The sequence below is a fragment of the Oncorhynchus clarkii genome, chromosome 4, assembly GCF_045791955.1.
Source record: "Oncorhynchus clarkii lewisi isolate Uvic-CL-2024 chromosome 4, UVic_Ocla_1.0, whole genome shotgun sequence".
NCBI classification, from domain to species: domain Eukaryota; kingdom Metazoa; phylum Chordata; class Actinopteri; order Salmoniformes; family Salmonidae; genus Oncorhynchus; species Oncorhynchus clarkii.
The window spans coordinates 19,613,488-19,635,390 of NC_092150.1; the positions used below are offsets into that span (position 1 = coordinate 19,613,488).

The following is a 21,903-nucleotide window of genomic DNA, read 5'->3' on the forward strand; positions in this document are numbered from 1 at the left end:
ATCAAACTTCAAACTGTAAAAGTCACATCATGCCCAAACACAGAGAAACAGACAGAGACACAGACAGAGACACAGCGAGAGAGAGAGAGAGAGAGACACACAGCGAGAGAGAGAGAGAGAGAGAGAGAGACGGATCAGTCAGTCTTGAGTCCAGGCCCAGACGGGGCTTCTCCTGAGGCTGGGAAGGTACTCACCTGTGAGATGCCACCAGCAAACTGCACAGTCAAGATAACAGATGTGTGTGTGTATGCATAAGAGAGACAGAGGGAAAGAACCACAGAGCAGAGCACAGCACAGCAAGAGGGAGTGTGTGAGGATGAAGAGGACCAGGCCAGCACCAGCCTCTCATCAGTGGAGCCAGGAAGAGATTATACACCCCCACAGAGTAGATAATAACACCGCCAGGTTATATATCCTATACTTTCATACTAATCCATTAGTGGACATCTGTAATACAGCGAGAGGTCAGTGATGAGTTAACTCACTTGTCCAGGTCGATGTTCAAAGCTTTGTGGGGGTCGTTGGGATCTTTGTCATCGTCATCACTGGGCAAGGCATTCTGAGACAGGAAGAGAATGGAGTGACAGAGCAAAACAACATCCTTGCATATGCAATTATTATCAAAGGTATGCCACGTCTATTATCTGCAACACTCTGAACCACCTATGAAAGTGCCTGGCATCTCTGCTTGGCCTACTGTACACCACTGGCCTCTCTGCCTGGCCTACTGTACTACTGTACCTGCCTGGCCTACTGTACCTCTGCCTGGCCTACTGTACCTCTGCCTGGCCTACTGTACCTCTGCCTGGCCTACTGTACCTCTGCCTGGCCTACTGTACCTCTGGCATCTCTTCAGTGACGATGTCCACCATGTGTGCGGGGGTGATGTCCTCCTCACTCTCTGGGCCCGAGTCCCCCCTCCTCTGCCGGCCCTTCTCCCTCCTCTTCTTCTTGTCCTTCTTCTTCCTGTCTGCCTTGTTTTTCTCCCGACGCTCCTCTTCCAGCTTCACATACTGGTCTGACATTGGCATCCCTAAACCCAACGGGAGGGAAAAAGGAAGAGAAAGAAAGAGGAAGTGGGGTCAAGTTATTACACAGAAAGAAAGAGGCGAGACAGAAAGAGGTACAGAAGAGGGGTTTAGTTATGACAGAGGCGAAGAGAGAAAGAGGGACACGGGTTAGGTTTGGAGTCCTGTGTGCAGAGCCACTGACTGATACACTGTACATTGAAATCAATTGGTTATTAAGTAGTGGCCAGAGTAACTGACCTGGGACTTTGAGAGGCACACTGAGGTCAATCTGCACCACTGGAATGTGCTCCACACCAACAGCCTCCTGGTATACCTGCACACACACAATAACATAGGGATGTCAATGGGCTTCTAGTCAATTTAATTCTTTAGATTGGGGGTGCTAAGCGGACATATGGAATTGTTTTAAGATGGTCATACTATGGATAACTTAGCTATTTGATTTAGAATTTTAGGACCCCTTTAGGTGTACATGTGTGTATATACACACACACAAACATTTTTTTTTTATAACATATTGATTTTGACCAGTACTACTAAAGCCCATAGAATAACACATTCACAAATGGCAGAGGGTCAAAAAAATGAATCATAAGAAACATCTGTCCTAAATCTAGGAGATATATATAAAAAAAATGAACATGTGGAAATATAATGTATACACACAAACAGAGGCTGACCGATTATGATTTTTCAACGCCGATAACGATTATTGGAGGACCAAAAAAAGCTGATGCCGATTAATCTGCCAATTTTTTAACATGTATTTGTAATAATGAAAATTACAACAATACTGAATGAACACTTATTTTAAATTAATATAATACATCAATAAAATCAATTTAGCCTCAAGTAAATAATGGAACATGTTCAATTTGGTTTAAATAATGCAAGAACGTGTGTTGGAGAAGAAAGTAAGAAAGAAAGTAAAAGAAGAAAGTAAAAGTGCAATATGTGCCATGTAAAAAAGCTAACGTTTTAGTTCCTTGCTCAGAACATGAGAACATAGGAAAACTGGTGGTTCCTTTTAATACGAGACTTCAATATTCCAAGGTAAGAGGTTTTAGGTTGTCGTTATTATAGGAATTATAGGACTATTTCTCTCTATACCATTTGTATTTCATTAACCTTTGACTATTGGATGTTCTTATAGGCACTTTAGTATTGACAGTGTAACAGTAAAGCTTCCGTCCCTCTCCTCGCTCCTACCTGGGCTCGAACCAGGAACACATCGACAACAGCCACCCTTGAAGCAGCGTTACCCATGCAGAGCAAGGGGAATAACCACTCCAAGTGACGTGCATGCACCCCGCTAACTAGCTAGCCATTTCACATCGGTTACACCAGCCTAATCTCGGGAGTTGATAGGCTTGAAGTCATAAACAGCGCAATGCTTGAAACACAGTGAAGAGCTGCTGGCAAAACGCACGAAAGTGCTGTTTGAATGAATGTTTACGAGCCTGCTGGTGCCTACCACCGCTCAGTCAGACTGCTCTATCAAATCATAGACTTAGTTATAACATAATAACACACATAAATACAAGCCTTAGGTCATTAATATGGTCAAATCCGGAAACTATAATCTCGAAAACAAAATGTTTATTCTTTCAGTGAAATACGGAACTGTTCCGTATTTTATCTAAGGGGTGGCATCCATTAGTCTAAATATTCCTGTTACATTGCACAACCTTCAATGTTATGTCATAATTACGTACAATTCTGGCAAATTAGGAGGCCCAAACTGTTGCATATACACTGACTCTGTGTGCAATGAACGCAAGAGAAGTGACACAATTTCACCTGGTTAATATTGCCTGCTAACCTGGATTTCTTTTAGCTAAATATGCAGGTTTAAAAATATGTACTTCTATGTATTGATTTTAAGAAAGGCATTGATATTGATGTTCATGGTTAGGTACACATTGGAGCAACGATACGCACCGCATCGATTATATGCAACGCAGGACACGCTAGATAAACTAGTAATATCATCAACCATGTGTAGTTAACTAGTGATTATGATTGATTGATTTTTATAAGTTTAATGCTAGCTAGCAACTTACCTTGGCTTACTGCATTTGCGTAACAGGCTAATGCATCTCCTCGTGGAATGCAATGAGAGGCAGGTGGTTAGAGCGTTGGATTCGTTAACTGTAAGGTTGCAAGATTGAATCCCCTGAGCTGACAAGGTGAAAATCTGTCGTTCTGCCCTTGAACAAGGCAGTAACCCACCGTCATTGAAAATAAGAATGTGTTCTTAACTGACTTGCCGAGTTAAATAATGAGTAAATAAAGGTGTAAAAAAAAATAAAGCCAAATAGGTGTCCAAAAATACCAATTTCTGATTGTTATGAAAACTTGAAATCGGCCCCAATTAAAATGGGGCATTCCGATTAATCGGCCGACCTCTAATACACATACACAAACAAACACTACTTGTCAAAAGTTGACACACCTACTCATTCATGGGTTTTTCTTTATTTTACTATTTTCTAAATAGTGAAGACAAAACTATGAAATAACACATATGGAATCATGTAGTAACCAAAAAAAGTTACACTTTCAAAATATATTTTTCAAAGTAGCCACCCTTTGCCTTGATGACAGCTTTGCACACTCTTGGCATTCTCTCAACCAGCTTCACCTGGAATGCATTTCCAACAGTCTTGAAGGAGTATATGCTGAGCACTTGTTGAATGCTTTTCCTTCACTCTGCGGTCCAACTCATCCCAAACCATCTCAATTGGGTTGAGGTTGGGTGATTGTGGAGGCCAGGTCATCCGATGCAGCACTTCATCACTCTCCTTCTGCTGTAGAATGCTGCTGGTAGCCATGCTGGTTAAGTGTGCCTTGAATTCTAAATAAATCAGACAATGTCACCAGCAAAGCACCCCCACACCTCATCCTCCATGCTCCACAGTGGGAACCACACTTTCAAAGATCATCCATTCACCTACTCTGCGTCTCACAAAGACACAGCAGTTGGAACGCAAAATCTAAAATTTAGACTCATCAAGGACAGATTTCCACTGGTCTAATGTCCATTGCTCCTGTTTCTTGGCCAAAGCAAGTCTCTTTTTCTTATGGGTGTCTTTTAGTAGTGATTTATTTGTAGCAATTCAATCATGAAGGCCTGATCCATGCAATCTCCTCTGAACAGTTGATGTTGAGATGTCCTGTTACTTGAACTTTGTGAAGCATTTATTTGGGCTGCAATTTCTGAGGCTGGTACCTCTAATGAACATCCTCTGCAGCAGAGATAACTCTGGGTCTTCCTTTCCTGTGGTGGTCCTCATGAGAGGCAGTTTCATCATAGCGCATGATGGTTTTTACGACTGCACTTGAAGAAACATTCAAAGTTCTTTACATTTTCCGGACTGACTGACCTTCATGTCTTAATGTCATGATGGACTGTCGTTCCTCTTTACTTATTTGAGCTGTTCTTTTCATAATATGGACTTGGTCTTTAACCAAATAGGGCTATCTTCTGTATACCACCCTACCTTGTCACAACACAACTGATTGGCTCAAACACATTAAGAAGGAAAGAAATCCCACAAAATGAACTTTTAACAAGGCACACATGTTAATTGAAATGCATTCCAGGTGACTACCTCATGGAGCAGGTTGTGAGAATGCCAAGCGTGTGCAAAGCTGTCATCAAGGCAAAGGGTGGCTACTTTGAAGAATAACAAAAACACTTTTTTGTTAAGTACATGATTCCATATGTGTTATTTAATAGTTTTGACATCTTCACTATTGTACAATGTAGAAAATAGCATAAATAAAAACCATGAAATGAGTAGGTGTGTCAACTTTTGACTGGTACTGTATATTTAAGTTGTTTGAAATGTGTAATGAATTACATTTCTGTAAGAGTCAGGTTAACACATAAGACGAGCTGCCGATTGGGTGATGAGGTGCGTACCTTCTGAGAGGACGGGGAGGCCTTGATGTAGAAGGGGTTGTTGGCCTGCTCTGCCTTCCTTACTTCTCTCCTCTGTTGGGAGGGAGAAACAGTATCAAGTCAGTCATATGAAAATGCTGTGGTGTTTACCGGTGTACCTCTTCAGTGTCCGACTGTTATATAGTATCACCAAAAATTTAACAACAGATCAACTGTTGAAAGAATTGAGGAGCTTGTATCTCAATGTGCAACAGCACGGATTATTGGCTTGTAAATTCCCATCTTACCTTAGCCAGTTCCTTCTCGTCCACTTCAGTGTAGCGTGGCTTGGTGTGTCTGGACTCCTCCTTGGCAAACACTGCCTTTCCCTTGGTCTTCCTACCCTCATCCTCAGACTCACTCCCAGACAGAGGCTCGTTGATCCACGCATCCAGGTCCAGACTGGAGACAAAACCAAGACAATAAATTGTCTGTCCGCGTTTATAAAATTGTACCGAATCATCCAGTTTTTTTTATACGGTATGACTTTACTCGCATAAAAAGCTACTTTGCATTAAGCTACTTTGCATTACCTAAAATTGTCCAACGGGCTGCATAAAGTACACTGAACAAAAATGTAAAACGCAACATACAACAATTTCAAAGATTTTACTGAGTTACAGTTCATACCGTGCATTTGGAAAGTATTCAGACCCCTTGAGTTTTTCCACATTGTTACGTTGAATACATTTTTCCCCCTCATCATTCTACACACAATATCCCATAATGATTATAAAAACAAAATAAAAATCTAAAACAGAAATACCTTATTTACATAAGTACAGTTGAAGTCAGAAGTTTACATACACTTATGTTGGAGTCATTAAAACTAGTTTTTCAACCACTCAACACATTTCTTGTTAACAAACTATAGTTTTGGCAAGTTGGTTAGGACATCTACTTTGTGCATGCACAAGTAATTTTTCCAACAATTATTTACAGACAGATTATTTCACTCATAATTCACTGTATCACAATTCCAGTGGGTCAGAAGTTTACATACAGTCGTGGCCAAAAGTTGAGAATGACACAAATATTAATTTTCACAAAGTTCCCTGCCTTAGTTTGTATGATGGCAATTTGCATATACTCCAGAATGTTATGAAGAGTGATCAGATGGATTGCAATTAATTGCAAAATTCCTCTTTGCCATGCAAATGAACTGAATCCCCAAAAAACATTTCCACTGCATTTCAGCCCTGCCACAAAAGGACCAGCTGACATGTCAGTGATTCTCTCGTTAACACAGGTGTGAGTGTTGACGAGGACAAGGCTTTCTGATTGTTTGGAGCATCCGAAAAACAGCTTGTCCGGAGAAGACACGGTGAGTGCTACCATCAGTCCTGTGTCATGCCAACAGTAAAACACCCTGAGACCATTCGTGTGTGGGTTTGCTTCTCAGCCAAGGGAGTGGGGCTCACTCACAATTTTGCCTAAGAACACAGCCATGAATAAAGAATGGTACAAACACATCCTTCGAGAGCAACTTCTCACAACCATCCAGGAACAGTTTGGTGAAGAACAATGCCTTTTCCAGCATGATGGAGCACCTTGCCATAAGGCAAAAGTGATAACTAAGTGGCTCGGGGAACAAAACATCGATATTTTGGGTTCATGGCCAGGAAACTCACCAGACCTTAATCCCATTGAGAACTTGTGGTCAATCCTCAAGAGGCGGGTGGACAAACAAAAACCCACAAATTCTGACAAACTCCAAGCATTGATTATGCAAGAATGGGCTGCCATCAGTCAGGATGTGGCCCAGAAGATAATTGACAGCATGCCAGGGCGGATTGCAGAGGTCTTGAAAAAGAAGGGTCAACACTGCAAATATTGACTCTTTGCATAAACTTAATGTAATTGTCAATAAAAGCTTTTGACACTTATGAAATGCTTGTAAGTATACTTCAGTATTCCATAGTAACATTGACAAAAATATCTAAAGACACTGAAGCAGCAAACTTTGTGGAAATTAATATTTGTGTCCTTCTCAAAACGTTCGGCCACGACTGTACACTAAGTTGACTGTGACTTTAAACAGCTTGGAAGATTCCAGAAAATTACATCATGGCTTTAGAAGCTTCTGATTGGCTAATTGACATCATTTGAGTCAATTGGAGGTGTACCTGTGGATGTATTTCAAGGCCTACCTTCAAACACAGTGGGTCTTTGCTTGACATCATGGGAAAATCAAAAGAAACAGGTACAAAAGTATCTGAAGGTAGGAAACAACTCCATTTCGCTGACCCTCAACACTGGGACCGCACAAGGGTGCGTGCTCAGCCCTCTCCTGTACTCCCTGTTCATCCACGACAGCGTGGCCATGCACGCCTCCAACTCACTCATCAACTTTGCAGATGACACAACAGTAGTGGGCTTGATTACCAACAATGACGAGACAGCATACAGGGAGGAGGTGAGGGCCCTCGGAGTGTGTTGTCAGGAAAATAACCTCTCACTCAACGTCAACAAAACAAAGGAGATTATCGTGGACTTCAGGAAACAGCAGAGAGAGCACCCCCTATCCACATCAAAGGGACAGCAGTGGAGAAAGTGGAACATTTTAAGTTCCCCTGCGTACAGATCACAGACAAACTGAAATGGTCCACCCACACAGACAGTGTGATGAAGGCGCGACAGCGCCTATTCAACCTCAGGAGGCTGGAGAAATCTGGCTTGTCACCCAAAGCTCGGACTAACTTTTACAGATGCACAATTGAGAGCATCCTGTCAGGCTGTATCACAGGTACGGCAATTGCACCGCCCTCAACCGCAAGACTCTCCAGAGGGTGGTGCGATCTGAACAACGCATCGCCGGGGCCAAACTACCTTCCCTCCAGGACACGTACAGCACCCGATGTCACAGGAAGGCCAAAAAGATCATCAAGGACAACAACCGCCTGAGCCATTGCCCGTCCACCCCGCTATCATCCAGAAGGCAAGGTCAGTACAGGTTCATCAAAGCTGGGACCAAGAGACTGAAAAACAGCACCTCAAGGCCATCAGACTGCTAAACAGCAATTACTAACTCTGCCTACATTGAGACCCAATCATTGGCCACTTTAATAAATGGATCACTTGTCACTTTAAACAATGTTTACATATGTTACATTACTCATATCACATGTATATACTATATTTTATACCATCTATTGCACCTTGCCTACGCAGCTCGGCCATCGCTCATCCATAATTTATATGTACATATTCTCATTCACCCCTTTAGATGTGTGTATTAGGTAGTTGTTGGGGAATTGTTAGATATTACTGCACTGTCGGAACTAGAAGCACAAGCATTTCGCTACACTCGCATTAACATCTGCTAACAATGTGTATGTGACCAAAAAAAATAATGATTTGAAGACCATGCAGGAGTGGCTTCAGGACAAGACTGAATGTCTTTGAGTGGCCCAGCCTGAGGCCAGACTTGAACCCGATCGAACATCTCAGGAGACCTGAAAATAGCTATGCAGTGACGCTCTCCATCCAACCTGACAGAGCTTGAGATGATCTGCAGAGAAGAATGAGAGAAACTCCCCAAATACAGGTGTGCCAAGCTTGTAGCGTAATACCCAAGATAACTCAAGGCTATAATCACTGCCAAATATGCTTCAACAAAGTACTGAGTAAAGTTTCTGAATACTTATTTAAACGTGTTCTCAGTTTCTTATTTTGAATACATTTGCAAAAATTTCTGAAAACCTGTTTTTGCTTTGTCCTTATGGGGTATTGTGTGTAGATTGAGGAGGGAAAAAATGATTTCATCCATTTTAGAATAAGCCTGTAACGTAACAAAAGGGGGAAAAGGTCAACTGGTCTGAATACTTTCCGAATGTACTGTATAAAGGAAGTCAGTCAATTGAAATAAATTCATTAGGTCCTTATCTACGAAAACCTTAAAAAAAAGGTAAGGATGTGGATCAGAAAACCAGTCAGTATCTTGTGTGATCACCATTTTCCTCATGCAGTACGACACATGTCCTTCGCATAGAGTTGATCAGACTGTTGATTGTGGCCTACTGGAATGTTGTCCCACTCCTCTTCAATGGCTGTGCGAAGTTGCTGGATATTGGCGGGAACAGGAACACGCTGTCGTACACATCGATCCAGAGCATCCCAAACATGCTCAATAAGTGACATGTCTGGTGAGTATGGAAGAACTGGGACATTTTCAGCTTCCAGGAATTGTGTACAGATCCTTGCGTCATGGGGCCGTGCATTATCATGCTGAAAATTAGGTGATGGCGGTGGATGAATTGCACGACAATGAGCCTCAGGATCTAGTCACGGTATCTCTGTGCATAGAAATAGCCATCGACACAATGCAATTGTGTTTGGTGTCTGTAGCTTATGGCTGCCCATACCATAACCCCACCACCACCATGGGGCACTCTGTTCACAGTGTTGACATCAGCAAACCGCTTGCCCACATGACGCCATACACGCTGTCTGTCATCTGCCCGGTACAGTTGAAACCGGGATAAATCAGTGAGGTGCACACTTCTCCAGCATACCAGTGGCCATCGAAGGTGAGCATTTGCCCACTGAAGTCGGTTATGATGCCAAACCGCAGTCAGGTCAAGACCCTGGTGAGGACGACAAGCACGCAGATGAGCTTCACTGAGACGGTTTGACAGTTTGTGCAGAAATTCTTTGGTTGTTCAAACACTCAAACACATGAAATAAAAATAAATTAAAAAATCCATGGGGGCTGGTCTCAGATGATCCCACAGGTGAAGAAGCCGGATGTGGAGGTCCTGGGCTGGCGTGGTCACACGTGGTATAAGGATGTGAGGCCGGTTGGATGTACTGCCTGTATTCTCTAAAACGACATTGGAGGCGGCTTATGGTAGAAGATGAACATTAAATTATCTGGCAACAGCTCTGGTGGACATTCATGCAGTCAGCATTCCAATTGCATGCTCCCTCAAAACTTGAGACATTGTGGCATTGTGTGACAAACTGTTGTGTTTAGATTTTTGTTCAGTGTAGTACTATAAAATATATTTCTGATGTTGTGTATTACTATAAGCTTAATTGTGAGTAGGGGAGAGCGGCAGGCAGACTGACCCTTCAGGAACAGGTACTTTCTTCTGTGCCTTGGGGGCCACAGGGTTGAGCTCTCCAGCAAACAGAGCTGTCACCTCCTCAGCCACCTCCACGTCCTTCTGCTGCAGCTTCTGGATGTACTTCACCAGTTGCAGGATGCAGGAGGCCTGGGGAGGGGAGCACAGAGAGAGAAGTGTACTGGAAAAGGTATTCTCCTTTCAAACGGCCAATAGCCCCGAGGTTAACCGATGTTAGCCATGTGACTCACCCTCTCCTGCACCTCCAGGTTGTCACTCTGGACAAACACAGGCAGCCTGTCAATGAGCAGCTGGCTGGTCTCCTGGGCCACCTTGCTGTCCGCTGGCGCCCCCTCGTGGCCGCACAGCACCGTAGAAAACAGCTTGGCAGCGTTCTGCACGTACACGGCCTGGATGTGGCCCGGCAGGGTGGCCACCTTGGGACGCAGCATGGCCTCCAGAGTCGCCATGGGGTCCTCCAGGTGTCTGGGGAAGATAGGAGGATGGCACAGGATGAGGGATAAGCCAATGATACAGGGCTGAACTGGCATGATTTTAGCTAGTTTGACTTAGTGGAAAACATTCTTGCTAAAAACCGTATGTGTCTGCATGTGTTCTTGTAGACGAGGATTGGATGAATACATACTCTGAGAACTCTCCACAGATCCAGGCGGCGGCGTAGAGCACCTCACAGATGCCGCTGTGCTGCGTGTTGCCGGTCAGCAGGTGGGCGTTGTCCAGCAGAGTAGCCATCTGGGCCACGGCGAAGGCTCGGATGGCTTTCACCCGGATGGCAACGTCCAGCATCTGGGAGGCGATGAGGTGGCCGTGCCGCGTGCCCTCTAGACGGGTCAGCTCCACCAGGATACTGATGTACCTGAGAGACGGAAACAGAGACAGGCGGTCAGACTGATGTACCTGAGAGACAGGTGAGAAAGTCAGTGGAAGGCAGGCCCCTAAATGGCAGGTAAACCCCCAAAAATAAGATAAGTAGTGGGCCAGTACGATGCAAAAACTTTTATGAATTATTTACAGCAAGACGCATTACTGCAATGCGTTTTGACTCATGAGCATTTCAACTCAATTTGAGAGACACGGAGACTCAAACTCACAGAAAGTATGAATCTAAAAGAATCAGAGACCAATATATTTGCCCTGCCAGTAAGTTGTGCTGACCATTCAAAGTTGGTGATGTACTGGTAGTTGCTTTGGCTGCAGATGTCAATGATCTTGGTGAGCAGCTCATCTCTGTAAGTGGTTCCCTCGGCTTTGTCCACGTGCAGCATCAGCTTCTTCACGATCTCCATCAGGTTCTTCTTGGACACCTGGGAACACACCAATGAGTAGTCAATGAGAAACAAAGCAATGGGGACATCAGAAACTGTACCGTGATCAGGGAGACATTAGGCTATACATACAGTACCAGTCAAAGGTTTGGACACACCTACTCATTCAAGAGTTTTGCTTTATTTTTACTATTTCTACATTGTATAATAATAGTGAAGACATCAAGACAATGAAATAACACATTTGGAATCATGTCATAACCAAGACGTTAAATATTTTCAAAATATATTTTTCAAAGTAGCAACCCTTTACCTTGATGACAGCTTTGCACACTCTTGGCAATTCTTTCAACCAGCTTCACCTGGAATACTTCTCCAACAGTCTTGAAGGAGATCCCACATATGCTGAGCACTTGTTGAATGCTTTTCCTTCACTCTGCGGTCCAACTCATCCCAAACCATCTCAAATTGGGTTGAGGTCAGGTGATTGTAGAGGTCAGGTCATCTGATGCAGCACTCCATCACTCTACTTCTTGATCAAATAGCCCTTACAAAGCCTGGAGGTGTGTTTTGGGTCATTGTCCTGTTGAAAAACAAATGATACCATCCCATCTGGTTTAGGCTTAGTGGGACTGCTGGTAGCCATGCTGGTTAAGTGTGCCTTGACTTCTAAATAAATCACTGACAGTGTCACCAGCAAAGCACCATCACCATCACATGCTTCAAGGTGGGGACCACACATGCGGAGATCAGCCGTTCACCTACTCTGCGTCTCATGAAGACACGGCGGTTGGAACCAAAAATGTGGACTCATCAGACCAAAGGACAGATTTCCACCGGTCTAATGCCCATCGCTCGTGTTTCTTGGCCCAAGCAAGTCTCTTCTTATTATTGGTGTCCTTTAGTAGTGGTTTCTTTGCGGCAATCAACCCTGAAAGCCTGATTCACAGTCTCCTCTGAAAAGTTGATGTGTCTGATACTTGAACTCTGTGAAGCATTTATTTGGGTAGCAGAGGTAACTTGATCATAGCGCTTGATGGTTTTTGCGACTGCACTTGAAGAAACTTTCAAAGTTCTTGAAATGTTCCGTATTGACGGACCGTCATGTCTTAAAGTAATGGACTGTCCTTTCTCTTTGCTTATTTGAGCTGTTCTTGTTTTTTTTACTAAATAGGGCTATCTTCTGTATACCACCCCTACCTTGTCACAACACAACTGATTGGCTCAAACGCACTAAGATGGAAAGAAATTCCACAAATGAACTTTTAACAAGGCACACCTGTTAATTGAAATGCATTCCAGGTGACTACCTCATGAAGCTGGTTGAGAGAATGCCAAGTGGGCAAAGCTGTGGTCAAGGCAAAGGGTGGCTAATTTGAAGAATCTCAAATATAAAATATATTTTGATATATTAAACACTTTTTTGGTTACTACATCATTCCATGTGTTATTTCATAGTTTTGATCTCTTCATTATTAGTAAAAATAAAGAAAAACCCTGGAATGAGTAGGAGTGTCCAAACATTTTACTGGTACTGTAGATATCAATGAAATTCGTTTTTTGAGCTTAGGGCATTAGATATAGGTGGTGAAGACATGGGGGTAGGGTCAGTGTGTATTCAATGACCATGTGTTATGACAGTGACAAGCACCATGCCGTAGAGCAGGTCTAGAGCCCTCAGGCGGATGGACTCGTCCTTGTCATCCAGACATTGGAGGATGAGGTCCTTGTGGGACTGGACAGACTTGGGATGAGTCTTCAGTATCTTGGACATGGCCAGCAGGCCCAGGTACTTCACTACGAACAGAGACAACACACTCAGTGGCCTGGACACTATACACAGGGCCTTCTATTCTACTTCCACATGCACTAGAGTAGCGGTTCTACACTATGGAGACTGGTCCACGAGCAATACATCATGCCTTTACACTCTGTAGTATACATTACCTTATGGCTATAGCCTGCCTCCCAGTACTCAGGGCCCTTGGCTTTTTACACATGGTTAAATTACAGCCTTATTCTAAAATGTATGAAATAAATTTTACAAAATTCTCAATCTACACACAACACCCCATAATGACAATGCAAAAACAGGTTTTATAGACATTTATGCAAATATATATATTTTTTACAGAAATACCTTATTTACATAAGTATTCAGACCCTTTGCTATGAGACTCGACATTGAGCTCAGGTGCATCCTGTTTCCATTGATCATCCTTGAGATGTTTCTACAACTTGATTGGATTCCACCTGTGTTAAATTCAATTGATTGGACATGATTTGGAAAGGCACAAACTTGCCTATATAAAAGGTCCCACAGTTGACAGTGCATGTCAGAGCAAAAACCAAGCCAGGAGGTCGAAGGAATTGTCCGTAGAGCTCTGAGACAGGATTGTGTCAGCCACAGATCTGGCGAAGGGTACCAAAAAATGTCTGCAGCATTGAAGGTGCCCAAGAACACAGTGGCCTCCATCATTCTTAAATGGAAGACATTTGGAACCACCAAGACTCTTCCTAGAGTTGGCCGCCTGGCCAAACTGAACAATCGGGGGAGAATGGCCTTGGTCGCTAACAAAGCTAGAGCTCCTATGGAGATGAAAGAACCTTCCAGAAGGACAACCATCTCGGCAGCACTCCACCAATCAGGTCTTTATGGTAGTGGCCAAACGGAAGCCACTCCTCTGTAAAAGGCACGACAGCCTGCTTGGAGTTCGTCAAAAGGCACCGAAAGACTCTCAGATCATAAGAAACAAGATTCTCTAGTCTGATGAAACCAAGATTGAACTCTTTGGCCTGAATGCCAAGCGTCACGTCTGTAGGAAACCTGGCACCATCCCTACGGTGAAGCATGGTGGTGGCAGCATCATGCTGTGGGGATGTTTTTAAGCGGCAGGGACTTGGAGACTAGTCAGGATAGAGGGAAAGATGATGAAAACCTGCTCAGGACCTCAGACTGGGGCGATTGGTTCACCTTCCAACAGGACAATGACCTTAAGCACACAGCCAAGACAACTCAGGAGTGGCTTCGGGACAGGTCTTTGAATGGCCCAGCCAGAGCGCACACTTGAACCTGATTGAACATCTCTGGAGAGACCTGAAAATAGCTATGAAGTGACGCTCCCCATCCAACCTGACAGAGCTTGAGAAGCTCTGCAGAGAAGAATGAGAGAAACTCCAAATACAGGTGCGCCAAGCTTGTAGTGTCATACCCAAGACTCAAGGCTGTAATGGCTGCCAAAGGTGCTTCAACAAATCAAATCAAATCAAATTTTATTTGTCACATACACATGGTTAGCAGATGTTAATGCGAGTGTAGCGAAATGCTTGTGCTTCTAGTTCCGACAATGCAGTAATAACAAGTAATCTAACTAACAATTCCAAAACTACTGTCTTGTACACAGTGTAAGGGGATAAAGAATATGTACATAAGGATATATGAATGAGTGATGGTACAGAGCAGCATAGGCAAGATACAGTAGATGGTATCGGGTACAGTATGTACAAATGAGATGAGTATGTAAACAAAGTGGCATAGTATAGTATAAAGTGGCTAGTGATACATGTATTACATAAGGATACCGTCGATGATATAGAGTACAGTATATACGTATGCGTATGAGATGAATAATGTAGGGTAAGTAACATTTATATAAGGTAGCATTGTTTAAAGTGGCTAGTGATATATTTACATCATTTCCCATCAATTCCCATTATTAAAGTGGCTGGAGTTGAGTCAGTGTCAGTGTGTTGGCAGCAGCCACTCAGTGTTAGTGGTGGCTGTTTAACAGTCTGATGGCCTTGAGATAGAAGCTGTTTTTCAGTCTCTCGGTCCCAGCTTTGATGCACCTGTACTGACCTCGCCTTCTGGATGATAGCGGGGTGAACAGGCAGTGGCTCGGGTGGTTGATGTCCTTGATGATCTTTATGGCCTTCCTGTGACATCGGGTGGTGTAGGTGTCCTGGAGGGCAGGTAGTTTGCCCCCGGTGATGCGTTGTGCAGACCTCACTACCCTCTGGAGAGCCTTACGGTTGAGGGCGGTGCAGTTGCCATACCAGGCGGTGATACAGCCCGCCAGGATGCTCTCGATTGTGCATCTGTAGAAGTTTGTGAGTGCTTTTGGTGACAAGCCGAATTTCTTCAGCCTCCTGAGGTTGAAGAGGCGCTGCTGCGCCTTCTTCACGATGCTGTCTGTGTGAGTGGACCAATTCAGTTTGTCTGTGATGTGTATGCCGAGGAACTTAAAACTTGCTACCCTCTCCACTACTGTTCCATCGATGTGGATAGGGGGGTGTTCCCTCTGCTGTTTCCTGAAGTCCACAATCATCTCCTTAGTTTTGTTGACGTTGAGTGTGAGGTTGTTTTCCTGACACCACACTCCGAGGGCCCTCACCTCCTCCCTGTAGGCCGTCTCATCGTTGTTGGTAATCAAGCCTACCACTGTTGTGTCGTCCGCAAACTTGATGATTGAGTTGGAGGCGTGCGTGGCCACGCAGTCGTGGGTGAACAGGGAGTACAGGAGAGGGCTCAGAACGCAACCTTGTGGGGCCCCAGTGTTGAGGATCAGCGGGGAGGAGATGTTGTTGCCTACCCTCACCACCTGGGGGCGGCCCGTCAGGAAGTCCAGTACCCAGTTGCACAGGGCGGGGTCGAGACCCAGGGTCTCGAGCTTGATGACGAGCTTGGAGGGTACTATGGTGTTGAATGCCGAGCTGTAGTCGATGAACAGCATTCTCACATAGGTATTCCTCTTGTCCAGATGGGTTAGGGCAGTGTGCAGTGTGGTTGAGATTGCATCGTCTGTGGACCTATTTGGGCGGTAAGCAAATTGGAGTGGGTCTAGGGTGTCAGGTAGGGTGGAGGTGATATGGTCCTTGACTAGTCTCTCAAAGCACTTCATGATGACGGATGTGAGTGCTACGGGGCGGTAGTCATTTAGCTCAGTTACCTTAGCTTTCTTGGGAACAGGAACAATGGTGGCCCTCTTGAAGCATGTGGGAACAGCAGACTGGTATAGGGATTGATTGAATATGTCCGTAAACACACCGGCCAACAAAGTACTGAGTAAAGGGTCTGAATACTTATGTAAATGTATAGTTCCCCCCCCCCACAGAATGTTTAAGCCTGTTTTTGCTTTGTCATTATGGGGTATTATGTGTAGATTGGGGGGAAAAAACTATTTAATCAATTTTAGATTAAGGCTGTAATGTAACAAAGTGTGGAAAAAGTCAAGGGGCCTGAATACTTTCCAAATGCAGTCTGTCTCCACTAGCCGCTCTCATCCACTGAAACCTCACGGATTACATTAGACTCATTACTGTAGGCCCGTGTCACTATTCTGAATGCCTGTTTTATATAGTATATAATTACACTGAGAATCAGATTTTTCACTTTGAAGGCAGTAAACAACTTCTCTGATAGGCCGTTACCTATGTGGCATCGATATTATTCCAAAATATTTATTCTGTCAAAATTGACTAAAGTGTAAATAGGATACATGTCATAGTCACTCTCATCCAAAACGGAGATTTACGAGATAATTACGAAAGAAATGGTACGTCACGGAATTAACGGGACCATACGTTTCCTTGGGTTTATTTCAATCCTGCCCACAGCACCTAAGTAATCCTCAATTCAAAGCGCAGCTTTGCCCCACTTTAAAATATATACCAAACATAAAACATTGATTTCAACATTTAACAAACCGTAGAACTCTATGCACAAGGACTACTTTTAACAATCCCACCGAACATTTTACAAAAACACATTTATAGGAAGAACTGTACAGATACAAGTTTGGTAACAGAATAAAACAGAGGAATGGTTTGCCGTAATTCTGTTACCAGTGTACATTTTTCAAAGTAGTCAGTGCATAGAGTTGTACGGTTTATTAAACTTTGAAATCAATGTTTTGTTTGGCCTACATTCTAAAGTGAAAAATCTGAGTCTCCACATAATTCTGTTAGCATGGAATAGTCAGTATGTCAAGGCTAACAACCTGATATTTTCACATCTATTAGATTTTCTCTACAAAACATGAAATTAAAAACAAAGAAAAGGAAAATACAAACAGAACAATGGCGACATTCACACGAGACAACATATACACATGGAAGTTTAGTTTTTTTGCCACCAACTTGAGTCATGGGTAGATGTAGCTACAGTGGACTAATCTGATAACAGACACCATTTTTTTGCGGAATCAGGCAATATACAACATCCACTAAACAGATTCTTATCGGAGCGGTTGATACCTCCGGAAAAGATAGCTGTATATCAGGTTTTTGGATCAATATGTGTGAATGCAACCTTGAGGTAAAGTGCTATCGCTGTGCAGATACAGATTTGGTTTCATCAGAGCAGGTCAGGAGCAGCCCTGTAAACACTATGTTTGAGACTAATAGTTTAAAGGTGTCGATGGGAGCAAAAGAAGGCAAGAGTCTGTTGATGTTATGATCCTAACTAGCAAAACGGCCTTGAGGATCAGTATAGAGAACTCAATTATTATTATTATTTTTAAACATAGCTGCCCACATATATCTACACACAACCAAGTTGCCCAGATAACTCGAATCACCAGATGCATCATAATGATCGTAGATGTTTTAACTTACTGTTAGCTGTAACCTGCTAAGACTGATGAATTACTGCTCAAATATACTCAATGTTTAGAAACTAAATAGCCTGTTGAAGTAGAGGTGTATAATAAAGGTATAAAGACAAAACCCTACCTTGTGACAGTCGCAATTGCAACTATGCACAGTGACATTTCAAACGGCCCGCATTTCAGGGGAGTGGTCAAAATGTTGTTAGCCAGAGTTTTGGGATCTAGATCGCTGTAAACTAGGTGGGTGGCTACTCAGAAACACGCAGACAATGAGAGAATGACACACTGCAGGCATTGACAGAGGGCTCACAGTTCTGGTCCGAGTCTTCAATCAGGATTCGCAGTTTCTGGACACAGAGCTGAGAGAGAGAGAAACATGCCATTACTATCAATATAAACCTTTCCAAACAAGCTCCAGTATTGGCAAGTGCGCACAGCAATTCTGCACATTCACAGAAAGTGGGTGAAACCCACTAGCCATAGAACCCAGCTAAAATCATTTGAACTGTTTGAATTTCTATACATTTTAGGAGCTCAGAAATGAATGCTTTTTAATCACAATTTCACTAGCCTGCGCAATCTTTTGGTGTTCATCTACTGATAGACTTGTGATGATAAAAACAAAGAAGATGTAAACATGCATTGTTATCAAACTGGAGTGGAAAGCGTTCACATCATTAGCTACAAAAGAGAAAAAGTGGACATGGTGTCTGGGACTTACCTGAATACTAGCACTGTGATTTGGCATCCCAGAGGACAGGGAAATCAACACTGAAACAGAGGACAAACAATAAGATCCTGCTGTGCCAACAACTTTACATACATGTCAAAAACTAAATGTTCACTGTTAGAGCTGTGATCTTGAAAGCTCAGTGATGTTTTTCACTTAACATAAAACAAAACTGCATTGAGTCAACAACCTCTTCAGTAGCACATCAAAGGCGCAAACAAAATTGCCCACACTGAAGACTATAGATATGGCAAGGTGTATAATATAATATACATTTTTTATAAAAAATTATGTTATGAGAAAATAAGCTTGGTTCAACTGCGCACATCTTCAGTTTATACACAAGCTTCACGAAGATGTACGGCTACCCAGCACACAGATAACCAGACGACTAAACAGAGATACAAGAAGAACAAGTGAAAAGAGGAATACTGACCTGCTATCACAGTGTTGACACATTCATATAGAAGTGACATAGCAGAGGTACTGTGAGAGGAAGAAAGGGTAAGAAAAGGAGTAGAGAAAGACAGAAGGTCAATATTTTCCTCATACAACTTTTTGTGATTCAACAAAACCCATATTGGTTGTGGAATCTCTGTAGGTGTCTCACCTGTGGATGAGGTTTGTTAAGGGTTCTATCAGCTTCTTCCCCAAGCGAGGCTCCAGGGGTGTGAGGGCACCAAACTGAAAAACACACGTCACCATTACACACACTAAAGGAACAACACCTCTCCATGTTGTGATAAGGACAATCATTTGTAACTTCCACTGACTCACTAACCAGGTTTCCATCCAACCTTTATGTGGGTAAAGTATGTTGGATAAAAAAAATGTCAATACAGGCCTGATGTAAACAGCAAATGTTGGTAAACATTCCAAATATCGACAAAACAATATACGCTAGAAAATGTGAAATCTTTGTGTGTCGATAAAATTAATAAATGAGCAAATATTAATACAATAACCATCCTATCGAAGTAAACTTTTAGTCACGCGATGATGTTGTATGGTCCTCCCACTACTACCCAAGAAAGCATGCTGATTATTAGGCTACAGATTAATATACAGTGAGCTCCAAAAGTATTGGAACAGTGACATTTTCTTTTGATGTTTTGGCTCTGTACTCCAGCACTTTGGATTTTATAGAAATGAATTGTAAATAATGTAGTCATTTTGGAGACACTTATTGTAAATAAGAATATCAGTTTTTCTAAACACTTCTACGTTAATGTGGATGCTACCATGATTGCGGATAATCCTGAATGAATTGTAAATAAGGACAAGGGAGAAAGTTAGAGGCATAAATATCATACCCTCCAAAAAATGCTAACCTCCCCTGTTATTGTAATGGTGAGAGGTTAGCATTACTTGGGAGTAATTACTTGGGGGACTACTTTAATACAGATAAGTGAATTTGTATGCTTTTGTTCCCCTAAAAATGGGGGGACTATGCTGTAATTTCTCAATGGTTTGCCCGCAATGGATGAAAATGCCCTCAGATTAAAGCGGACAGTCTTCCCTTTAACCTCGTAGTTATTGTATAATTTCAAATCCAAAGTGCTGGAGTACAGAGCCAAAACATCAAGTATTGGGACAGTGACAATTTCTTTGTAGCTCACTGTTATTTATAAAAAATAAATAAAAAATAAATAAAAAATTCACCAGGTAGGCTAGTTGAGAACTAGTTCTCATTTACAACTGCGACCAGGCCAAGATAAAGCAAAGCAGTTTGATACAAACAACACAGAGTTACACATGGAATAAACAAACATACAATCAATAATACAGCAGAAAAAGTCTATATACACTGTGTGCAAATGAGGTAAGATAAAGGAGGTAAGGCAATAAATAGGCCATGGTGGCAAAGTAATTATGATATAGCAATTAAACACTGGAGTGACGGATGTGCAGAAGATGAATGTTCAAGTAGAGATATTGGGGTGCAAAGGAGCAAGATAAATACAGTATGGGGATGAGGTAGATTGGATGGGCTATTTACAGATGGGCTATGTACGGGTGCAGTGATCTGTGAGCTGCTCTGACAGCTGGTGCTTGAAGTTAGTGAGGGAGATAGGAGTCTCCAGCGAATTAACTTCACAGAGTAGTGAAAGTGCAAGGTGATGAGTTTGATGCTCCTTTCCAATTTAATATCGAGGGTCTTATTCTGGTGACATTATGATCGATCCCTGGCTGCAGTTTGACAAATAAGCTTGCTCTTATCCATAATCTCATAACGTAGGCTAGCCTACCCACACTGTATCTGTGAGCTGTTGGCTAGAGTGCTTGTGCCAAGACACAAGTAGGCACATTAACTATTTAGTGCAATAGTTTGTGATAGAACTATCGGTAGTGTTGAAAATGTCTTTTTTTTTTATTCGGTACATGTAAACTTCTATATAATAACGCATAGCTTTGTATCCACAAACAGTCAGTTTGTAATTACGATCTTGTCTCATCGCTGAAACTTCCCAACGGGCTCCGGAGAGGGGAAGGTCGAGTCATGCGTCCTTCAAAACATTACCAGCCAAACCACGCTTCTTAACACCCGCCCTGTTAACCCGGAAGCCAGCCGCACCAATTTGTCGGAGGAAACACCATTCGACTGACGACCTGAAGACAGCCTATGTGCATATTTTTTAGGCTGATGTAAAAAATGCTCACATGAAAATATATCACCAATAGGATAGAAACCTAGCTACTGACATTGATTTTCACAGCTCCCTTCCTGTTCACTCACCAGCTTGATGATCTTGATGAGGACCCAGTTGTTGGTGGAGGAGGTCATGAGCTTGAAGAAAAGCGGGGCCAGAGAAAGGTAGTTCTTAGGGTTCCTCCTGGCCAGCTCACAGATGACATTAACAGCAGCTGACTGGACCCCTGCAGGAAAGAGGCATCACACAGATGAGATCAATAACATCCATGCTGAAGGAATCATTAGGACACGAATGAGATAAAATACATCCAAAATACTTAAAATAGCTTCCATCCAGTTAAGACAATCATTTCCTTAGTTACTGCATACTTTGGGATTCTAGGTGATAAAATGTGTCTGGTCCCAACCAACAGAGTAGGCAGGTATGTACTAGTCTCTCTCACCAGGGTCAGGATCTTCCAGTTTCTCCTTCATCCTGGGGAAAGCTGGGCGCAGAGACTCGGGGTACTTCAGGAACACCTTGTACATGATCAGGACTGCCTTCTTCCTGATATAAGGCTTTGTGTGGGACATCTGCAGCACA

At 42.9% G+C, this 21,903-nt stretch overlaps 1 protein-coding gene across 6 annotated transcripts in view; it reads right to left on the reverse strand.

Moving 5' to 3' along the window:
- LOC139406552 (AP-3 complex subunit delta-1-like) overlaps nucleotides 1–21,903 on the reverse strand; it is a 38,971-nt gene that overhangs the window by 7,384 nt on the left and 9,684 nt on the right. For 4 of the 6 annotated variants that reach the window (XM_071149257.1, XM_071149255.1, XM_071149260.1 and 1 more), the window contains exons 6-21: nucleotides 21,764–21,893; nucleotides 21,405–21,544; nucleotides 19,278–19,351; nucleotides 19,104–19,153; nucleotides 18,659–18,708; nucleotides 18,248–18,296; nucleotides 12,981–13,126; nucleotides 11,220–11,368; nucleotides 10,690–10,920; nucleotides 10,295–10,529; nucleotides 10,048–10,193; nucleotides 5,226–5,379; nucleotides 4,960–5,031; nucleotides 1,269–1,344; nucleotides 840–1,033; nucleotides 486–559 (exon numbers count right to left, since the gene is read on the reverse strand). In XM_071149257.1, the coding sequence (XP_071005358.1) occupies nucleotides 486–559; nucleotides 840–1,033; nucleotides 1,269–1,344; nucleotides 4,960–5,031; nucleotides 5,226–5,379; nucleotides 10,048–10,193; nucleotides 10,295–10,529; nucleotides 10,690–10,920; nucleotides 11,220–11,368; nucleotides 12,981–13,126; nucleotides 18,248–18,296; nucleotides 18,659–18,708; nucleotides 19,104–19,153; nucleotides 19,278–19,351; nucleotides 21,405–21,544; nucleotides 21,764–21,893 (1,970 nt within the window). The remainder of the gene's footprint in view (nucleotides 1–485; nucleotides 560–839; nucleotides 1,034–1,268; nucleotides 1,345–4,959; nucleotides 5,032–5,225; nucleotides 5,380–10,047; nucleotides 10,194–10,294; nucleotides 10,530–10,689; nucleotides 10,921–11,219; nucleotides 11,369–12,980; nucleotides 13,127–18,247; nucleotides 18,297–18,658; nucleotides 18,709–19,103; nucleotides 19,154–19,277; nucleotides 19,352–21,404; nucleotides 21,545–21,763; nucleotides 21,894–21,903) is intronic. The other 2 variants (XM_071149258.1, XM_071149256.1) reach the window with 1 other exon arrangement.